At 43.0% G+C, this 21,760-nt stretch overlaps 2 protein-coding genes across 3 annotated transcripts in view; one reads left to right on the forward strand and one right to left on the reverse strand.

Annotated features, from left to right (window-relative positions):
• PRKG1 (protein kinase cGMP-dependent 1) overlaps positions 1-21,760 on the reverse strand; it is a gene marked incomplete at both ends in the record, with an annotated part of 1,336,641 nt that overhangs the window by 575,193 nt on the left and 739,688 nt on the right. The gene's annotated exons all lie outside the window — the stretch shown is intronic.
• On the forward strand, positions 18,840-20,645 carry CSTF2T (cleavage stimulation factor subunit 2 tau variant; the record flags this gene model as incomplete). The annotated part of the gene is made up of 1 exon (XM_084245131.1): positions 18,840-20,645. The coding sequence occupies one exon, from the start codon at positions 18,840-18,842 to the stop codon at positions 20,643-20,645; it is 1,806 nt and encodes a 601-aa protein (XP_084101257.1).

Here is a 21,760-nt window from a genome sequence, read left to right on the forward strand (position 1 = left end):
GTATAAAAAAAATCAACAACTCTGGGGCCTCCCTGGTGGTGCAGGGGTTAAAGTCAGCACTATCAAGCTACGCCAGCCACTGCATCCTGGGAGCTAACCCACATGGTGCAGCAGACCTCTCCTGTCTCCCCTTCTGCTCCCCTCAACAGTGTACTTCAGTAGATCCACCTGTTCTGGTCCCCACTTTGTCTCTGTTGGATCTTCTCATCCCCCCCCCTCCCACAACTCTGGTCTACACCCCAGTTCTTGTATGCATAAATAAATAAATCTTTAAAAACAAACAATGGGAAGCCTCCCAACATTTCAGGAAGCTGTTTCAAGCAATAAGGATGGTTGTCTCTCACTGACTACAGGAAGGCACTGTGGCCATTCATGCTTTATCTGCCATTCTCTGAAATAGGTGGCCCTTACTGCAGTGTGCAGATTCTGCTGCGATCACATACCTCATTCCTCTATCTTCCCCTCTCTGTCCTCTTTTTCTTTGCCTTCTACATGTTTCTTCAATATTTCAAGAGACAAGTGAGATCTATTTCTCTTCTAAATCTCTATTCTTCTTGACTGCCCTCTTTTTTTTGTTTTCATGCTACTTCTTCTGTGTCCTACATGTGCTTTAGCTTTTGTTTGATTGAGGGTCTCTACAGGAAGGGAAGGCATGTCTCCCTCAGGGTATAAGTATGGAGTTTGTGGACACTCTTCCTCTGGATAAAGAAATGCAGACATCCAATAGATGAGCAATATGTAAGTGTAAGAAATAAATAATACTGTACAACAGTCTATTAGATTTAAGCAGTTCTCATTTAGATTCTAAATAGCATTTGAAATTCTAAATTATGTTTGGATATCTTTTTCTGAAGAGATGTTGGAAGCTGTTTTATAATACTGCTATAACATATAAACACTAGCCAGAATTTATCCTTATACGCCAGTCATATGCATGATATAAACCCATATGAATCTCAAGGGCATTGTATTATTTTAGAGTCTGAAAAAACTTCCATTTTCATCATCTTAGCTTTCAAGCTAGAAAATGTTCAATCTATTTTAATATCCTATTGATAAACATTTCCTTTTGAACTTCCAAACTTGAAATTTTCCATTTTAAGTGTCTCTCTTGACCAATGAATCATATATCTCTTACTCTACATGTATTTCTTTTTCCAGCCTGACAGTTTTGATGTGAAACAGCCTAAATTGATATCCATTTCTGTTTTACTCTACCCCTTTGTGAAATAATTTAAGTTTCTGGGCAGTCTGTTTTTATAAATAAGCAACCGTGAAAGATTAGAAAAGAATTCAGCACAATGAATTTTCGAGGCAAAATAATATATTAACTAAATGGTGTCTATTAAATCACCTGGGACACTGGCAGCTGGTTTTACTGCTATACAATAAACGGCAAAAAAAAAGCCTTTGTGAGGATTTTTCAATATTCTGTCATGTGGTTATAGATTTCAGAGTTTCTTCCTGTCAGTTTTATGCTGCATTTCTTTACAAAACTGACAGGCAGCTGACAAGGCAAGAAAAGTTAAAAAAATTGGCTGGTGGTGAAACTGAACAGAATTTTTCCTTTGGAGAAGGAAACATTTATTCAGGGCCTCCCCGGTGGCGCAGGGGTTGAGCGCTGGGTTGTGAAGCTGCCCGCAGCCTCTGCGGCGCCGGTTCGATCCCCCGGCTGCTCCCCGGCCTCCGGAGGAAGGTCCCACATGGCGCGCAGACCTCTCCTGCCACCCGCTGCTCCCCTCAGCAGTGTACTTCGGTCCTTCTGCCTGCTCTGCTCCCTGCTCTGGCTCTGGTGAATTCTCTCACCCTCCTGCGCTTCTGACTGTACCCAGTGCTTGTATAAATAAATAAATAAATCTTAAAAATAAATAAATAAATTCTGTCTTCCATGTTACACTTCAAAAAAAAAAAAAGGAAACATTCAAAGTGCAGAAAAATAAATTAGCGCTTTCAGGAATTAACTATTTCCATTAGTCAGACTGCTTGAAGTCATATTTTTTTATTTCTTGCTATAAAAGAATGGGCAAATTATTGTTCACCCATCAAAAGCCCTCCTAAGATATTGTGGGTGTTGAAGGAGCAATTATGTACAAAGCACACAGTATAGTGCCTGGAACTATAATTGTAATAAACAGTAATAGTGGGTATTCAAGTATCTCTCCTTTAAGTTGTATGATGAATGTTAAATAGTATTTGAGAGCATACATTTATAAAAAGACACCTAGAGTTGCATTAATTGTATTTCTGTATATTGAATTCTTGGTTTCCAAATAACATTGTGAATAAGCATTAATGATTTGCAATAATTTTAATACATGAATGGAGATAGAAACACCACTGATAAAGATAAGAACAAAAACATAAACCCATATCTGCTGTGGTTTAATGTAATCATTGTCATTCTGGGTCTATTCATTAAAATGCTTACTTCTGTCTTCACTCACAACTTGCTCTCCCCTAATTTAACATTTCCAATAATCCATTTTATTTTATTTTTCACTCAACCACCCACAATTTCTGATGCTGCCTCCCACATAAAGAAAAATTGCTGGTCTCTTCTAAGCGAAGTAGATAAAAAAAATTTTGTCTGTTTTGCTTTATTACAGAGTTGAGATAAGCAATCAGAACTGCCTTAGAGCTACTAGGGAGGCAAAGGGCTTCATTTTATATCCTAAGATGCTGTTCTTTCTGGGAGCACTGAATTCATCTATTTAGACAACAGGAGACATATACATTTACACGCTGAGTGAAAGGATTTGAGAACTGGTGGCACAAGGGATTAAGTCTCAGCACTATGAAGCTGTTGGCAGCCACTGAAACACAGGTTGATCCCTGGCCAGGGAGCTACCCACATGGCACAGCAGACCTCTCCTGTCTTGCCCGCTGCTCCCCTCAGCAGTGTATTTCAGTTAATCTGCCTGTTCTGCTCCCCACTCTGTCTCTGACGAATCCTCTCAAACCCAACCTGCCACCTCTGGCCTACACCCCAGTTCTTGTATGCATAAATAAATAAAAATAAATCTTTTTTAAAAAGGATGTGAGAACTTAATGAACATATTGGACAGAAACTACAAAAACAGGACAGAGCAATTTAAAAAAATTGGGGTTGTAACAGGGTGGTCCTCATGAAGAGAGAAGGTTCCAGTTTCCCTGCCCAAACCAAGGAAAGGAGAAGCTGAGCAAGGAGGAGAAGAAGCTGGAGAGGAGACTGGAGAAGGAAGGAAGCAGGATGGAGAGATAGAAAGAGACCTGAAGGAGGCACATGGGGTAGAGACATTGTGAAGAAGCTGCACTTGCTTCTTGGTCCTGGACTGGTTGAAGCAGCCATGGGTGAGAGACCTGTGGGGAGGTTAATAAGGGCAGCTTTCATCTTGATTTTGCTCCTTCTGTACCAGATGTGCTGGACCCTTCTTGCCCTCTCCTCTGGGTCTCCACCAGAAGGTTACTTAGACTTGTGGCAGGTTTTTGGGCCTCAGTGTCCCTGCTGTGGGCCAATCCTGTTTGGCTATGCATTTACCCATGAGGGGATGGCTAACTTTAGGTGCTTAATTTGGAAACTTTATTCTTCCCCTTTTCTGTATTGTACACTAATTATATTATAGTCCCTTTCTATTAAAGGTTATACACATTAGAGATGGTTTGTCTTGATGCAGTGGATGGCAGAAGCTATACAGAGAGCAGGCCGGTTTAGGGGTTTGGGGGTGTCCCTCACCATTCCCTGTAACAGGGGGAAATACTGAATGTGGAAGTCCATCTTAAGAAGCAATGTCCAGGCCTCCCTGGTGGCATAGGGTTTAAGTCTCAACACTATGAAGCTATCTGCAGCCATTGTAGCACTAGTTCCATCCCCGGCCAGGGAGCTACACACATGGCACAGCAGACCTCTTCTGTCTCGCCTGCTGCTCCCCTTAGCAGTGTACTTTGGTCAATCTGCCTGTTCTGTTCCCCACTCTGTCTCTGGTGAATTCTCTTACCACCCTCTTCCCCAACCTCTGATCTAAACCCCGGCTTTTGTGTGCATAAATAAAATAAATCTTTAAAAAAATAAAAAAGCAGCGAAGTCCTCAAATAGCATCACTACTTTCTGACTCTCATGAAACAGAATGATGTATAGGGGCATCAACAGAGGCAAGTCAGCAAGCTACTGTAACACTTCACGTATGAGTAGGCTGACTGTCTGTCAAAGATAAATTCATATTTGTGTCATTTGCTTAAAGTACAAACAATATTTGAATTTAGTTGCTATACCTAATTTAAGTATAGGCCAAAATTGGTAATATTTTCATTTATTGCACTTAAATATTATTCTCAAAAAATTGTGTTTTGTTTTAAAGTTAGTGTTTAAGGGGCCTCCCTGGTGGCTCAAGGGGTTAAGCACAGGACTGTGAAGCTAACACAGTCTCTGTGGCAGGAGTTCGATTCCGAGCCAGCCAGGGAACTACCCACATGGAGCAGCAGACCTCTCCTGACTCTCCTGCTGCTTCCCCTCAGCAGTGTATTTTGGTCAGTCTGCCTGTTCTGTTCCCCACTCTGTCTTTGGTGCATCCTCTCACCACTACCACCCCCCACGCCTCTGGCCTGTACCCCAGTTCTTGTATGCATAAATAAATAAATCTTAAAAAAAAATAAAGTTAGTGTTTAAGAACTCCAATCAGAAAAATAACAAAAGCTCCTCATTGAATCAAGGGCCTGGCACCCATGTATTATGCAACAAGAAGCAGGCTTCCTTGTACCCTCTGCTGCTATAGACAGGAGTAGAGGGTTGTGAGAGTTGAATTACACTGGTTTTGAGTTGAATGTAATCATTTATAAGCAATGATATCTGTCCTCAGTATATGTAGGTGATTATAGATCCTAGAATGGTAAAGAGAAACAGCAGTGCTTTTCTCAGTAATAATGAAAAACAAAAAGCTTTTTCATCTTCAACCTCAGCAAACAAGTTAATGGGTAAAGATCTGTTATAGATTCACTTTCTATATACCTTTCAGGAAATCAAACAAATAACAATGCACATTTAGAAACATGCGCTCGTATCCTGTATTCTCTGTCTTGTCTGACTGTACCGGAACTTTCTGCAAGCTCAGCTGTTTTTCTGCCACAAACTTGAATCACAGCACCATAAACTCTCAGCACAATTTCTAGTGCAAAGTTCTACAGAAAGTAGGATTCGGGCCTCCCTGGTGGCTCAGGGGTTAAGACGCAACCTATGAAGCAATCCGCAGCCTCTGCAACAAGAGTTTGATTCCCAGCCGGCCAGGGAGAAACCCACATGGCGGGACAGACCTCTCCTATCTCACCTGCTGCTCCCCTCAGCAGTGTACTTCGGTTACTCCATCTGCCTGTTCTTTTCCCTGCTCTGTCTCAGGTGAATCCTCTCACCCCCATATCTCTGGCCTGTACCCCAATTTTTGTATAAAAATAAATAAATCTTTAAAAAAAAGAAAGCAGGAGTCACAGAAGTGCACATATGAGACCCCAATGTCAGACTTTCTACCTTTCAATAGCACATACTCAATAATTATTTGCAAAAAGATCTTAAATCCATTTTAATTGAATGAATGATACTGAGGAAAGCTGCCTCTGCTGAGGGAGATCAGTGAGAAGTCCTGGCTTGGTACAGGTCACGGCAGGCAGGAAGTTTGCTGCCCTGCAGAGGGACAGAGTTGGTGAAAAGAAGCACCTGTATAGTCACAGGTGGGCAGACGGACTGCTGCTCCGAGCCTGTGGCAAAGACTGCACTGATATAGTCTTTTTCTCTTTGGGAGGGGCTCACTCTTTTGTGTAGTGGCCTATTTGCTGCTGATTTTTGGATGACAATGAGAATCCAAAAGGGACTGGAGATTCTAGGATGGGCCCAATTTCTGTATCTTTACCCTCAGGTCTGTGCTCAGGACATTCCCTATAGTGTCTGATACCAGCTTTGGTCTTATGCCTTGTGCTAAGGCACTGGCCCCAAAGGATCATGATTTGTATAGCTGGGTTAATGGTCACATTAATCCCCTTTACCCCCATCTCCTTGTGTGAGTCAGGTTTTAGTCTTGTGATGCCTCCTTTAGGTTTTCTATTCTCTCCTCCATCAATACTACTCCGAAAGAGTGACATGCCTTTGCTGATCTGAGATGTGTAAGTTTCCATCCTGCAGGAGATGCACACTTTTCTTTCTCCCCCACTTCCATCCCATTTGCAGACAGCTGCTCTCAGGACAATCACTAGGAATCTGGCCTCCCCATAGAAGTCCCACAGGTGAGAATGAATGCCAGCAACAATCACTGAATCCTGGGACATTGGCAGCAAACTTCAGACCTCAAAACTGGCAGGGAAACTTCTATACCTTCTTTATTCTCCCTGCAGGCATTAGTTTCTCTTTTCCTGGATCCCTCTTGCGCTGTGAGCTAACACACTCAATTACATTTTCAAGGCTAACAAAAGACTAAGCTCCAGAGGAATAGGTCATTTGCACTTCCCCATTTCCCTGCAGCCACCGGTATTGTTCCCCAGAGCAGGAGGGAATTGGCAAACACCTGGAGGTGAGTGAGAGCAAATCCTTTCATTGTATTTGCTCTGTGAGAAGGTATGTGTGGGGCTATTTCAAGGTAAATGTCAGATGACAGTGATGAAAATGATAATAAATGGAAGAATTGTTACTATTTATTGTACCATTACACTGTCAAGAATAGAATTATCAATATTTTTATATGACGGATAGAAGAGGTTGGCATTTAAAAATGTACAGTTTATCCATCATCAGGAATGTCACATATTATATACAGTGTAAGCTTTCATTGTTGCAGAAATAAATTCTTGCCTTTTACCCAGGCAGGGGAAGAACAAGCGGTACTTTAGGAATGGTGAGGCCAGGAAAGTTTTGTCATTCATGCATGAGGTCCCAGACCTGGGTAGTCCCTTAAGGTCTGAGCACTGGTCTGGAGACAAAGAGTTTCTTTTAGACACAACCATTTTACATTGATAAAGTTGGTTAGTTAGCATACAAATTCTTGACACAGGAAAAGAGGAAGATGCAGATCTTCCAGGATGGCCTGGGAGATCAATCAGCCTAGCAGGCTGCCAGACCTTGTTTAGATATGCTTATGAAGGAAGCCAACTTATTATTTACTTTACATTTCCAGGTCTAAGACTCTTTAACAGGGAAAGATTTCTTTTTCTTAGCAGTTCCCTTTCGTCATGATTGACTAAACATTTATTTACTGTTTTATCCAATACCGTTTTTCTATCTGTAAATCAACATTTAAAAGTTTTTATGGGAATTACCTGTTTGGGGGAACTATTTTATTTTTACGGAAATAGAGGGAATTGTTACAGGACAGGGAGAGGGGCACCCCCGACCCCGCAAACCTGCCTGCTCTAAATAGGTTCTGCCATCCGCCTCATTAACACAAAACATGAGACTGTAATGGGAAGGAACTTTAATACAATTAGGAAACAATACAGGAAAGGCAAGGAATTTAGTTTCTAAATCAAGCACCCAAAGTTACCCGTCCCCTCGTGGGTAAAACTCCATCCAAATGGGATTGGCCCAGAGCAAGGCCCCAAAGCCTGCTACAAGTCTAAAGCATCTTCCAGTGGGGACCCACAGAAAAGGGTCAGATACAACCAGACAAGCCCGGAAGGAAAAGAGCAAAATCAAAATTAAGATAAAAGCTGCCATTGTCACCTCCCCACGGGTCTCACCCACATCTGTGTCACCCAGTCCACCACCAAAAGACAAGCGCAGTTTCTTTACGTGACTCTAGGCTCCATGCGCCTCCTCCAGGTCTCCTGGCTCCATCCTGCTTCCTTCCTCAGTCTCCTCCGTAGCTTCTTCTCTCCCTGCTCAGCTCCACCCTCCCTTGGGTGGGGCAGGAAACCTGGAACCTCCCCCTTTCCTGGGGACCACCCTGTTACAGAATGACTTACAGTAATGTAGAAAAACTCTCACTGCTAGTGGACAAATTGTGAGTGAATGGCCACCTATCTCATTTAGTTTCTTCCTCCCCAACAAGGGTAGGCCACCAAGAACTGCTTTTGGAACTCACAGTCAACTGGGACAGACATTCAGCTTTTACCAGGATGACTGCACTAAGTGGTTAAAACAATTAAAAATCTGGGCCTCCCCGGTGGCGCAGCAGTTGAGCGCTGGGTTGCGAAGCTGCCCACAGCCTCTGCTGCGCTGGTTCAATCTCAGGCTGCTCCCCGGCCACCAGAGGAGGGTCCCACATGGAGCGCAGACCTCTCCTGCCGCCCGCTGCTCCCCTCAGCAGTGTACTTCGGTCCTTCTGCCTGCTCTGCTCCCTGCTCTGGCTCTGGTGAATTCTCTCACCCTCCCAGGCTTCTGACTGTACCCAGTGCATGTATAAACAAAACAAACAAACAAATAAAAATAAATAAAACATGCCTCTATTAAAAAAAAATAATAAAAAAATAAACAATTAAAAATCTGTACCTGCTGACAAATAACCACTGCCCTGAGTATCTAAATGCCCCTGTCTAGAACTCTCCATTAACCAGAAAATAAAGGAGGGTAAGTCCTAGCCTTGCCAGCGTCTGTAGGTGTAACAGGATGGTCCCCACCCGTGGGGCAGGGAACCTGGAACCTCTCCCTTTCCTGGGGCCTACCCTATACCTAGGGACCCACCCACCAACCAATTGTTAGGATCTTGAATAGATTCACTATCATCCAGGCCCCCACTCCTTCCTTTGATCTACTGAATTAGATCATGGCTGAACATAAGAATGGAATTGGGTCTTTAGATTCTCCGAAGAATCTGAAATCAGTATCCAGACAGATAAGTCATTCTTCTGAACAAATTTCAAGTAGCAAGTAAGTCAAAAGTCTGTAAACCTCTTAAAGGACAGGCCTCCTGTTGGTGCAAGGGGTCAAGCACAGCACTATGAAGCAATCCGCAGCCTCTGCAGCATGTTCCATTTGCCCGCCAGCCAGGGAGCAACACGCATTGCACAGCAGACCTCTCCTGTCTTGCCCTCTGCTCCCCTCAGCAGTGTACTTCAGTCAGTCTGCCTGTTCTGTTTCCCATTCTGTCCCTGGTGAATGCTCTCACCCCTGCACCTAAAGGATAATAAAACCTAAAGGATAATGGAATAATTAGTAAAATCAGGCAGTTCTGTTTCTACAACAGAGAACCACAGGTTTGGGGGTCCTGGGTGTCCCTCCCCCTGCCCTATAACATTACTGCCTGTCATAGATTGGACTGTGTCTCCCTAACGACCAATTCATATTTGAAATCCTATCCTCCAATATGACTTATTTGGAGATAGGCCCTTTAAAGAGGTAATTAAGGTTAGAAGTCATAAGAGTGGGTCCTAGTCCAACATGATGGTATCTCTAATAAGAAGTGGAAGAGACACCGGGGGTTTGCACAGAGGAAGGAAAGGCCACCTGAGAATACAGCATGTGAGTGGCCATCTGCAAGACAAGGAGTGAGACTTCAGAGAAAGCAGACATGCCAGCACCTTGATGTCAGACTTCCAGCCTGCAGAACTGTGAGAAGATAAATTTTGGTTGTTAAAGGCACCCAATCTGTGGTATTTTGTTATGGCAGCCTAAGTGGATTAATAGACTGTCCTGTGAATCTTCTGAGGGACTGCAGAGTAGCATTATGAGCCCTTCCTCCACTCACACTGTTTGCATACCATGTGTGGTGTTGGCTTCTTTACTTATACCAAAAAGTGCTAGCTATTATATTCCTATTGAATTTTACATTTTTTATCGAATTTCTGTCTCTGGGGCATCTAATTGTTTGATGACAAATTTGAACCGGTAATCTGATGTAATGGTTTTCAAGGGTCATTCAAATGTGATAATGAATCCAAAATTCATTCTGTCACACTGTTTTTTATTGGTTTTGTTTTGCATCATCTGAGCCCTCAATCAAATATCTCAGAAAGGCCTCTTTCCTGCAATGTGGTAGAAATATAGGCCCATTCCATAGACTCTGCTATCCCCCAAGCTCAGAACAGGGATAGCAGAGTAACTTCTGAAGTAAATAGTTCAGACATGTCTCCGAAGATGGGTATTGGATTGTTCTGGCCACAGAAAAAAAAGATTCACAATTTGTTCATCTTAAACAGGATGTCTTTATTCAGAACCTTATTTCAGGACTTGTACTTTTCCACAGTTTATGAGGATACTTCCTTTCTTTCTCAGTGTTCTTTCAGGTGACAGCCTGAAGCAAGAAAAAGGGAGCTCTGCTTCTTGTTATGCTTTTCTGTGTTTGAATAAATGGCCTATGTCTGCCAGTGCACACTGGAAAGTACTAGTCCTAATGACATCCTGAATATGATGTCAAATAAGCATCCTGTGTGCTAGACCAAGGCAGGGCTGTGTAAGCCTGATTTCTCCAAAGTCAGAGTTCAGGCAGGCCCTTTTAATAAAAATGAATAATTGAAATTTTCATCAACTAAATATTAGAAGAGCATTTCATGTTTTAATATAACAATAAGAATGCAGTAACAATCTCATTGAAGTGTCCTATGAGATTAAGCCTAAAAATTATTTATCTTCAAACTATACATCCACCACAAGTTAAAATGGCAATATAATCCATGGTTGTCTCTGTGCAGTTTTTCAATTATATAGTCTGACAACAGATCATTAATTCATCCAGTCTAACCTCTTCAAAGATAAAGATGCAGGGGCCTCCCTGGTGGCACAGGGGTTAAAGTCTCGGCACTATCAAGCTATTGTCAGCCACTTTGGCATGAGTTCGATTCCCCGGTCAAGGAGCTAACCCACATGGCACAGCAGACCTTTCATGTTTCTCCTGCTGCTCCCCTCAGCAGTGTGTTTTAGTAGATCTGCCTGTTCTGCTCCTCACTCTGTCTCTGGTGAATCCTCTCATTCCACACCCCCCCAACCCCCCACACTTCTGGCCTACACCCCACTTCTTGTATGCATAAATACATAAAAATAAATCTATAAAAATAAGATAAAGATGTAGAATGAGACTTAAAAACAAACAGCATTAATAAATACCATTAGACGATTTCCACTTAAGATGATGCACCTTCATCTATTACTAATAACAAATGTAGACTAATAATTGTATTAATTACAAAATAAAAAAAGATGGAAATAAAGTGTCATGTATTTCATGCAACAAATTCAGTACGGGTGATATTATTGCCATCTAAGTGATGCAGAAATGAAAGGACAGAGATGTTATGCAATTTGTGCAGGCTAGTTATCTGTTGAACTAGGCAGTCAGCCAACATGAGACTCCCAGTCAAGTCTCTACATTTAATTCCTTCACTCAGAAGTGCTGAGAGCATACTCTATAGCAAAGTCTGAATATCTAATTCCCTTTATGGGTTGGGTAGATCAGTAACTAGATCTGACCCTGCCATCTATGGGCCTGATTTTGTTTATTTAAAAAGGATGATGAACAATACTATCCCTTCCAGAGAAAACCTTTGGCTCTGACCAGCCTCTAGCCTTGGAATGGCATATTCCTAACAGTTCCAAATTCATGTAATCTTTCTCTTGACATTAAGTGATTCATCTTGTACATATAAATGAATGAAATTTGTGAGTTAATCCTCTACATATTATTTTACACTAAATACATTTAATTTGAGAAAAATGCCATGGACCAACCGAATTTTGGGTTTGAAAAATTTAAGCCCTTTCATTTTATGGAAAAAGCAATCATTACTGGATGATTTTTTAAAATCCTTAGGTGATGTTTAGCCATAGTTTTTGCAAACCGAAAAAGAAAACATTTTCTCATTGCTTCAGTATTTATACCGTATAGTCCATCTGTTGCCACTATAGTAATTGTGATGTCAAAATTGCAATTAGTTGTACTCAGAGACAATCAGGAAACAGGCCAAGGGAGACTATATCCAGGCCTCAATAACCCATTATTACTGTCTAATTATGAAATAGAAAGTTTACAATCAAGAGACCTGGTTTAAGGGCTGTAGGTCTGTCACTAGCTCTGTACCTTTGAGAAACTCATTTAATGGAATAATAATTTAAGAGCTTGAGTTCTTGTGTCAAATAATATGTGTCCAAATCCTGGCTCAGCCATTTAAAAAGAGCATGATAGTTAACTTCTTAGTGTCTCTGTTTCTATAGCTATAAGTTGAGACACTATGACAGTCTATTTCAGAGGGTTGTTGGGAGGATTGAAGATTATATTTTATAAAGCATTAATCAAAGTGCTCCTTCCAATTAAGTGTTCTTTTCATAGCTTTTTTGAATAGTGCTGGTATTTTGAGTGAACCCACTATTAGGTAAAGTTCTATGTAACAGTTCTCCAAGTATCCACATCTTTAAAATCAGGAAACACATTGCATATATCTCACTTGATCATTATCAAGATCATCTACGGGAACCCAAAGAAAATGAAAGGAGGAGAGGGAATGTAACAGGGTGGTCCCCAGGAAAGGGGGAGGTTCCAGGTTCCCTGCCCCACCCAAGGAAGGGTGGAGCTGAGCAAGAGAAGCAGCAGAAGAGACTGAGGAAGGAAGCAGGATGGAGCTAGGAGACCTGGAGGAGGTGCATGGAGCCTAGAGACACGTGAAGAAACTGCACTTGTCTTTTGGTCATGGACTAGGTGACAATGGCAGCTTTTATCTTGATGTTAATTTTGCTCTTTTCCTTCCGGGCTTGTCTGGTTGTTTCTGGCCCTTTTCTGTGGGTCCCCACTGGAAGATGCTTTAGACTTGTAGCAGGCTTTGGGGCCTTGCTCTGGGCCAATCCCATTTGGATGGATTTTTACCCACGAGGGGACAGGTAACTTTGGGTGCTTCATTTAGAAACTAGACTCTTTGCCTTACCTGTATTGTTTCCTAATTGTATTAAAGTTCCTTCCCATTAAAGTCTCCTATGTTTTGTATTGATGCGGCGGATGGCAGAACCCTACATAGAATAGGCAGGTTTGCGGGGTTTGGGCTGCCCCTCTTCCTGTCCTATAATAGGAAGAACGAGAATGAAGACAAACTGCAGAAGGTATTAAATGCAGGAAAAACAACCACTACAATTTACATTAAAAATTATAATGGGGACTCCCTGGTGGCGCAAAGGTTAAGATACAACCTATGAAGCTATCCACAGCGCAGCACGAGTTCGATCCCCAGCCAGGGAGCCACCCACATGGCACAGCAGACCTCTCCTGTCTCGCCCACTGCTCCCCTCAGCAGTGTACTTTGTTCAATCTGCCTGTTCTGATCCCCGCTCTGTCTCTGGTGAATCCTCTCACCTCCCACCTTTGGCCTGCACCCCAGTTCCTGTATGCATAAATAAATAAATCTTTAAAAATAATTATAATGGATTAAAAGAATAGTGCAATTGCAAAAGATAACACTGAGAAGGATGGGATAAGATCAGTATTCTTAATTCTCTGTCATCATTATTTTACATTCACATTTCAGAAAGCAGGAAGAAGACATACTGACACACACACAACTTTAGATCCATGAATCTGAACTTCAGAATCTTTCATAATTCATCTTAGAAAATAACATTCTAGGGCCTCCCTGGTGGTGCAAGGGGTTAAGATGCAACTTATGCAGCTGTCCGCAGCCTCTGTGGGCAGGCCAGGGAGCAAACCACGTGGTGCAGCAGACCTCTCCTGACTGGCCTGCTGCTCCCCTCAGCAGTGTACTTCTCTGCCTGTTCTGTTCCCTGCTCTGTGTCTGGAAAATCCTCTCACCTCCCAACACCTCTGGCCTGTACCCCAGTTCTTATATGCATAAATAATAAATGAATCTTGGAAGGAAGGAGGGAAAAAAGGGAAGGAAGGAGGGAGGAAGGGAGGGAGGGAGAGCAGGAGAGAGGGAGGGAGGGAACCAGGGAGGGAAGGGAGGAGTGAAACTAGAAAATGTTCTCTGTCATCTATGGTATCAGGGGTTGTGAGTCTGCCCTCCAGGCACTTTTAATCTGCTTGATGACTCAGTATTGTAATTAAGATCAAGCCCTAGATCCCCAGTCACAGTTTCAATCTTATCAATAAGGTGTTCCCCTGATGAGTTTCTGGGGTCCCTTGTCTTACATGATCCTCAGCCCCCGGGGCATTCCTGGACATAGCTTACAGTGCATGCACTTCCCAGGGTGATCAGGCTTTCTTCTCTTGATTGATTTGAAAGGCACCTTGTAAGATTTAGCTATGACTGATTGACCAGGCAGTTCTGACCTTGTATAGGAATGCAGAACTACAGGTAACAAAATGGTGGCCAAACAGGCCGCTTAGGAGTAACAGACTCACAATGCTACTCACCAATTCTGTTGTTTTTTCTGAGGGTATCAAAAATATTAGCTTCCAATTTCATGCTTTGGCTATTTATACTCCTGGCTTATTTTCCTCATCTTAAATCCCAGTTCCATCAACAAGCCTTTCTGGAAGGTCTAGACCTTATCACTCTATCCCATCTCTACATACATCCTTTTATATCATTTTTATCCCATTGAAACATGGAAGAGGGCCTCCCTTGTGGCACAGGCAGTTGAGCCCAGCACTATGAAGCTGTGCAGCCTCTGCAGTGCACGTTCTATTCTGGTTAGCCCGGGAGACACCCACATGGCACGGAAGACCTCTCTTGTCTCGCCCACTGCTCCCCTCAGCAGCGTATTTCAGTCGGTCTCCCTGTTCTGTTCCCTGCTCTGTCTCTGGTAAATCTTCTCACCCTCCCGCACATCTGGCCTGTACCCCAGTTCTTGTATGCATAAATAAATAAATCTCTAAAGAAAAAAAAAAAGAAACATGGAAGAACTGACCTAGGTATAAAATGACAAAGGTCATGACAGTAGGTCCCCATTCTGATTTTCAGCATGTTATTTGATGATAAAGTTTTGCTCCTGTGTAAATAAAGTGTGTGGATTAACTAACTCTAGGGTCACTGCCCTTCCCTTCATTCATTCAACTTATAATAAGTACCATCTGTGCTCATCTCTAGGCTACATGCTTAGAATGTTTTTTTGTTTGTTTGTTTGTTTTTTTGTGGGACCCTTGCCAGTGGCTGTGAATGAACTGGCGCTACAGAGACTGCGGGCAGCCTCACAGCCCAGCGCTCAACCACTGTGTCACTAGGGGAGGCCCTTAGAATGTTTTCAAAGAAGACAAAGTGTCTACCCACCTACCTATTATCATCATTCATCATCTATTAATGATTATTATTATTTTTTTATAGAGGCATGTTTTTATTTATTTATTTATTTATTTTTGGTTGTTTATACATGCACTGGGTACAGTCAGAAGCGCGGGAGGGTAAGAGAATTCACCAGAGCCAGAGCGGGGAGCAGAGCAGGCAGAAGGACCAAAGTACACTGCTGAGGGGAGCAGCGGGCGGCAGGAGAGGTCTGCGCTCCATGTGGGAGCCTCCTCTGGTGGCCGGGGAGCAGCCGGGGATCGAACCGGCACCGCAGAGGCTGCGGGCAGCTTTGCAACCCAGCGCTCAACCACTGTGCCACAGGGGAGGCCCCCTATCAATGATTATTTTCTTTCATTCAGTGGTTCTGAAACTTTACCCTGCCTCAGAATCACCTGGGAAGCTGTTTAAAGTACAGATTTCTCTGCACAAACACACACACACAGACACACACACACAGAGTTTCAGATGGCTGCAACAAGTTTAGATAGGGCCCCGAACTGTACATTCCTAAATGTTTTTATGGATGTTTATGTTACTAAGAGGAGAGTATTTATTTGATCTATTCCTTAAAGCACTCATACAGTTATTTTAAAAAATGTCTGTCATAACCGCAAACATTTCAGTATCTTTCATTGAAATATGTCTTCTTTTTTTTTTTTAAAGATTTATTTATTTATGCATACAACAACTGGGGTGTAAGCCAGAGATGCAGGCGGTGAGAGTGATACCGGAATTGTCAGGCCTAGTTTCCCAGCCAGGAAGGGATTCCAGGCTGCAGGGCAGCGCTGAGCCCCAGCCACTAGACCCCCCACGGGTTGGTGTCTCATGAAGTAGCAGCAGGAACTTCGCAGACGCTCAGGCAAGCAAGCGAGAAGAGGCAGGGCAGGTTTGTTTAGAAAAAGTTTATTGAGGAGGAAAAGAGCAGAAATAAAGTGGTACTCCCAGGCCAGGGAACCAGGCCTGGGAGGGGCAAGGAAGCCCAAGTGAAGTCGTGTCTCAGGGAATATATACTTTCTTTCCCTGATTATTCTAAAGCTCTACCAGTCTCTTTGTGATTGGTCAGTTTTTGGCTGTCTCACTTAATTTGCTACTGAGTGGGAGATCTTCACATTCCTTATCTAACAGGTCTGTCTTTCCCCATTTGTTATATCTTTATTTTTATGGTCTAGCCCTCCCGGTGAGCATCTTTACACTTTATCTTATCATCTGAAGAAAACCAGGACCATCCTTAACAAGATTATTTGTGGTGCTGGGATGTTTGTTTTTCCCAGTGGAATTGGTTTCATTTCCTTGCTCGTCCTTATCTCTGAAGCCTTCCTGAATTCTTCAAAGGTCCCCTCCTGCACTGTCCTAAAACTGCCTAATAACCCTAGCTTGCCCTGTCTCAAGAGGATTCATTAGAGAGAGTGGTGAGCACAACAGGCAGATCTACTAAAATACACTGTGCTTGTTTGCATTATCTGCAAGTAAACCTCGGTACTCACTATTGATATAGTCATTGGACTATAATATCCAAGATACATAATACAATTTTTTAAAAAAAGATTTATTTATAAATCAGTCAGAAGCGCGGGAGGGTGAGAGAATTCACCAGAGACAGAGCAGGGAGCAGAACGGGCAGATGGACCGAAGACACTGCTGAGGGGAGCAGTGGGCGAGGCAGGAGAGGTCTGCGGTGCCATGTGGGTTTTTCCCTGGCTGGCCAGAAATCGAACCTGTGCTGCAGAGGCTGCGGACAGCTTCACAGCTCTATGCTCAACCCGCTGCACCACCAGGGAGGCCCCCATAGTACTGAAAAGGAAGTGCTAAGAAAAAGAAATCTTTCCCTGTTAAAGAGTCATAGACCTGGAAATGTAAAGTAAATAATAAGTTTGCTTCCTTCATAAGCATATCTAAACAAGGTCTGGCAGCCTGCTAGGGTGATTGATCTCCCTGGCCATCCTGGAAGATCTGTATTCTTCCCCTTTTCCTGTGTCAAGAATTTGTATGCTAACTAACCAACTTTATCAATGTAAAATGGTTGTGTCTAAAAGAAACTCTTTGTCCCCAGACCAGTGCTCAGACCTTTTGGGACTACCCAGGTCTGAGAACGCATGCATGAGTAATAAAGCTTTCCTGACCTCACCATTCCTGAAGTTCTGCTTGTTCTTCCCCTGCCTGGGTAAAAGGCTAGAATTTATTTCTGCAACAGTACAATTTTTGATGAAACTCCTTAAAAGGTGTATTTTGCCACAAATAAAATATCATTTCAACATACAAATACTGAAATATTTTGCATTTTTATTTTTAGGCTTCAAAATATTGCAAGTATTTTTACATGCATAACACATTGTGCTGAATTTTAACTGTAAATACTTGATTTTTACTTAGATTTAATAAAATTTATCACTGTAAAAGTTGATTCCATATTTAAAATTTCTAAACATGTTGAAAAGTTTTCCAGTAGCCTACCTGAATATCGGGTTTTGTATTTTAATTTATAAAAAAATCAAATTGTAAGTTTAACTTCTTCACTAATCACTTTAACGAACTCAAGAGCTATAAGTGGATATGTGACAGACCAATGTGGCTAAGAATTCTGATTTTGCCACTTACACACTGGTTAGCAAGTTACCTTATTCTCTCCTAGCTTCAGTTTTATTGTCTTTTAAATGCGGACGCCTCCCTGGTGGAGCAAGGGGTTAAGCCACTGCAGCACAAGTTCAATCCCCCTCTGGCCACACCCCAGCTCTCGTATGCATAAATAAATCCTTAAAAAATAAAATAAAATAAAGGGAGGGGTGACTGGCCGCTCCAGGTTTCAACTTCTACGGGTAAAACTGGCAGAATAGAAATAGTTTTTCCCTTCATAAATAGGGATGAAATAATCAGTTTAAGAACCAATGAAATGCCAACACTTTAACATTAAATAAATGTAATTCATACTCTGCAGTCCTAAAATACTATTACTAAACATTACTCAGTATAATATCAGTTAATTAGGGGAAAAGCGACGAGTATCTTGGCTGCTGCCTGCGCGTGGTGGGGTGGCAGTTAGTCCCAAACTGCAGAAGGGGGCAGGGAAGGAGCGGGCACAAGCGTTCCGTTTACATTTTCTGGGCAGTTATACATTTCTAAAAAGAATCTACTTTGTATTTTAAGGAGTAAATCCTAAACCTGCTCTGGAACCATCACACTACTTCATAGTCTAATGTGTAATATTAAATATAATTTAAATATACTATGCTAAAGGGAAACAAATGGCTGTAAATGAGTACTCGCATCAGGGCTAGAAAAAACCACTTTGTCTCAACCAGCTTTCGGTTGGCGGTTTCCCGCCCGGCGGACGGAAGCAAAACCGTCTTTGACGTCAAACCGGGAGGCGGACCCTCCCGGTTACCAGGGTGAAGTCTATGCCGCCATCTTTACTGTGGTCAATTCGTACCAAGTCTTTCTAACGGGGGCGGTGGATTCGACATGTACAATCTACGGAATAAGATACAGGAAAGGAATCATTTGTCCTGGTAATAAACACGTAACAGAACCACGAAGGGACAGGTTTGGAAAGCATTTCACTAATTTAATCAGTGTAACTGAAAGCTGCTTATTCCGCGAACAAACGGAACGAATCAAGCCTACGCCTGAGGTTTCTGCCCGATTCTGAGAGCCGCTTCCGTTGCTCAGCGGAAGTGCGAGTCGCAAGAGGACGACTCTCAGAAGAATCCGCTACGGCGGTGTGCACGACCGGAATCATGTCGAGTTTGGCTGTGAGAGACCCCGCAATGGATCGATCCCTGCGTTCGGTGTTCGTGGGGAACATTCCGTATGAGGCAACTGAGGAGCAGTTAAAGGACATTTTCTCGGAGGTTGGTTCTGTTGTCAGTTTCCGGCTGGTATACGATAGAGAGACGGGAAAACCCAAGGGTTATGGCTTCTGTGAATACCAAGATCAGGAGACCGCGCTTAGTGCCATGCGTAACCTTAATGGCCGGGAGTTCAGCGGGAGAGCGCTGCGGGTGGACAATGCTGCCAGTGAAAAGAACAAGGAGGAGTTGAAGAGCTTAGGGCCTGCAGCGCCCATCATTGACTCACCCTATGGAGATCCCATAGATCCTGAAGATGCCCCTGAGTCAATTACCAGAGCGGTCGCTAGTCTTCCTCCGGAGCAGATGTTTGAGCTGATGAAACAGATGAAGCTTTGTGTCCAAAACAGTCACCAGGAAGCCCGCAACATGTTACTTCAAAACCCACAGCTGGCTTATGCCCTGTTGCAGGCACAAGTAGTGATGAGAATCATGGATCCAGAGATTGCTCTGAAAATTCTGCATCGCAAGATACACGTCACACCACTGATCCCAGGCAAATCTCAGCCTGTCTCTGGACCTGGACCTGGCCCTGGGCTCTGCCCAGGACCTAACGTTCTGCTAAACCAGCAAAATCCTCCACCTCCTCAGCCTCAGCATTTGGCTAGAAGACCTGTGAAAGACATTCCTCCTCTGATGCAGACCCCTATACAGGGTGGAATTCCAGCGCCTGGGCCAATGCCAGCCGCAGTTCCGGGACCTGGTCCTGGTCCCTTAACTCCTGGTGGAGCAATGCAGCCCCAAGTTGGAATGCCAGGAGTTGGTCCAGTGCCTTTAGAGCGGGGTCAGGTACAGATGTCTGATCCTAGAGCTCCTATACCTCGTGGACCCATGACTGCTGGTGGCCTGCCTCCTCGCGGACTTTTAGGAGATGCGCCAAATGATCCACGTGGAGGAACTTTGCTTTCAGTCACTGGAGAAGTAGAGCCCAGAGGCTATTTGGGCCCACCTCATCAGGGTCCCCCCATGCATCATGCCACTGGTCATGATGGTCGTGGTCCTTCCTCACATGAGATGCGGGGAGGGCCACTGGGAGATCCCAGACTGCTAATTGGGGAGCCCAGAGGACCCATGATTGATCAAAGGGGTCTACCTATGGATGGCAGAGTTAGTCGAGATTCTCGAGGGATGGAGACGCGAGTCATGGAAACTGATGTCTTAGAGACACGAGTAATGGAGAGAAGAGCAATGGAGACCTGTGCAATGGAAACCAGAGGAATGGAAGCGAGAGGCATGGATGCAAGAGCAATGGAGATAAGGGGCCCTGGCCCCAGTTCGAGAGGCCCTATGACTGGTGGAATCCAAGGCCCTGGCCCCATTAATATGGGGGCAGGTGGTCCACAAGGACCCAGGCAGGTCCCAAGCATTTCAGGAGTGGGAAATCCTGGAGCTGGCATGCAGGGGCCTGGCATGCAAGGAGCAGGTATACAAGGAGCAGGCATGCAGGGAGCGGGCATACAAGGAGTGGGCATGCAGGGAACGGGCATGCAAGGGGCAGGCAAGCAAGGTGGAGGTCAGACTAGCAGTTTTAGTCCTGGGCAGAGCCAAGTAACTCCACAGGATCAGGAAAAGGCAGCTTTGATCATGCAGGTTCTTCAACTGACTGCAGATCAGATTGCCATGTTACCTCCTGAGCAAAGGCAGAGTATCTTGATTTTAAAGGAGCAAATCCAGAAGTCCACTGGAGCTTCTTGAAAGGTTTTTGAAAGTTCTTTCTAAAGTAGTTGCAGAAAGTTTTTCTATAACGTGGAGAAGGGGTGCAAAAAGCTGACTTTTGCATCCCCATGCTTTAATGGTTAGAGGTTTCCCTCTTCCCAGAACCTAATGTCATTTCTTGTCATTTTCTTTTTTCCTTTTTATTTTTATTGGTGGGTAAGGGGAGGGAATGGGTCTGTTCACTTTAGTTTACTGTGTACAAAAGTAACTGAACTTGATTAGTTTATACTCCTAAGATTGCAAAAAAATATGCAGCAATATTAAGTCTGCAATGTTAAACTGCATTTTAAAAGTATTGGTATGACATTGTGAAAACTGCACAAAACTAAAATGTGACCTGCTCACATGGTAATGTACTAAGATACTTTACGATTTTTGGTTGTATAAGAAAGCTGTTTTACCTCAAAGTTATAAGATATATTTTTTGTAAACGTTTTAAAATATAAATCCTATTTTGGGGGCAATAGAATGCTGTGTTCCTCTAAGCATTGTTTTAGTGTTTTGGAATTTTGAAACGTTGTTGCTAACAAGAAAAGTTTAAATTTGTGGTAGAGAAATCGTGTTTTTTTTTGTTTGTTTTTTTTTTTTTTTTCTAAAACTGTGCTACCTAAAAAAAAAAAAAAAAAAAAAAATCAAGGAATGCATCTGGCTTGATGTTGTTTCATTTATCAGGGACCAGTAGTACTCTGGCCTGAATCTGACTAATGATTTTGCTGGGACAGTTGTAGGATCAAACAGTTTACTTCAGTCGGCTCTGGTAAGACTCTATCTCTCAGTACCTACCTGTTTCTCAATAGTCTTTAAACTCTAGATAGTAATTTGAGTAATTCTGTCACATTCTTCCCAAAAATCAGTGTCTAGGGACCAGTTGATCTGGATGAATTTTACACAGCATTGGGCTTTTCATAACTAGTGGAGGGCTTCATTCAGTAAATTTCTCAGTTTGCTGGTAACTAGCTTCTGTCTATATACAGATGGTATCCATCTGGTCAACCAGAATCAGGAATTAAAATCTTAGTCTCAGCAACATTTAACATGCCTTTTCTTATTTCAGAACATACTTATCTGTCACTACTTATTCCTTAACCATTTTA

This window comes from Talpa europaea, assembly GCF_964194135.1.
Source record: "Talpa europaea genome assembly, chromosome: 10".
NCBI lineage: Eukaryota > Metazoa > Chordata > Mammalia > Eulipotyphla > Talpidae > Talpa > Talpa europaea.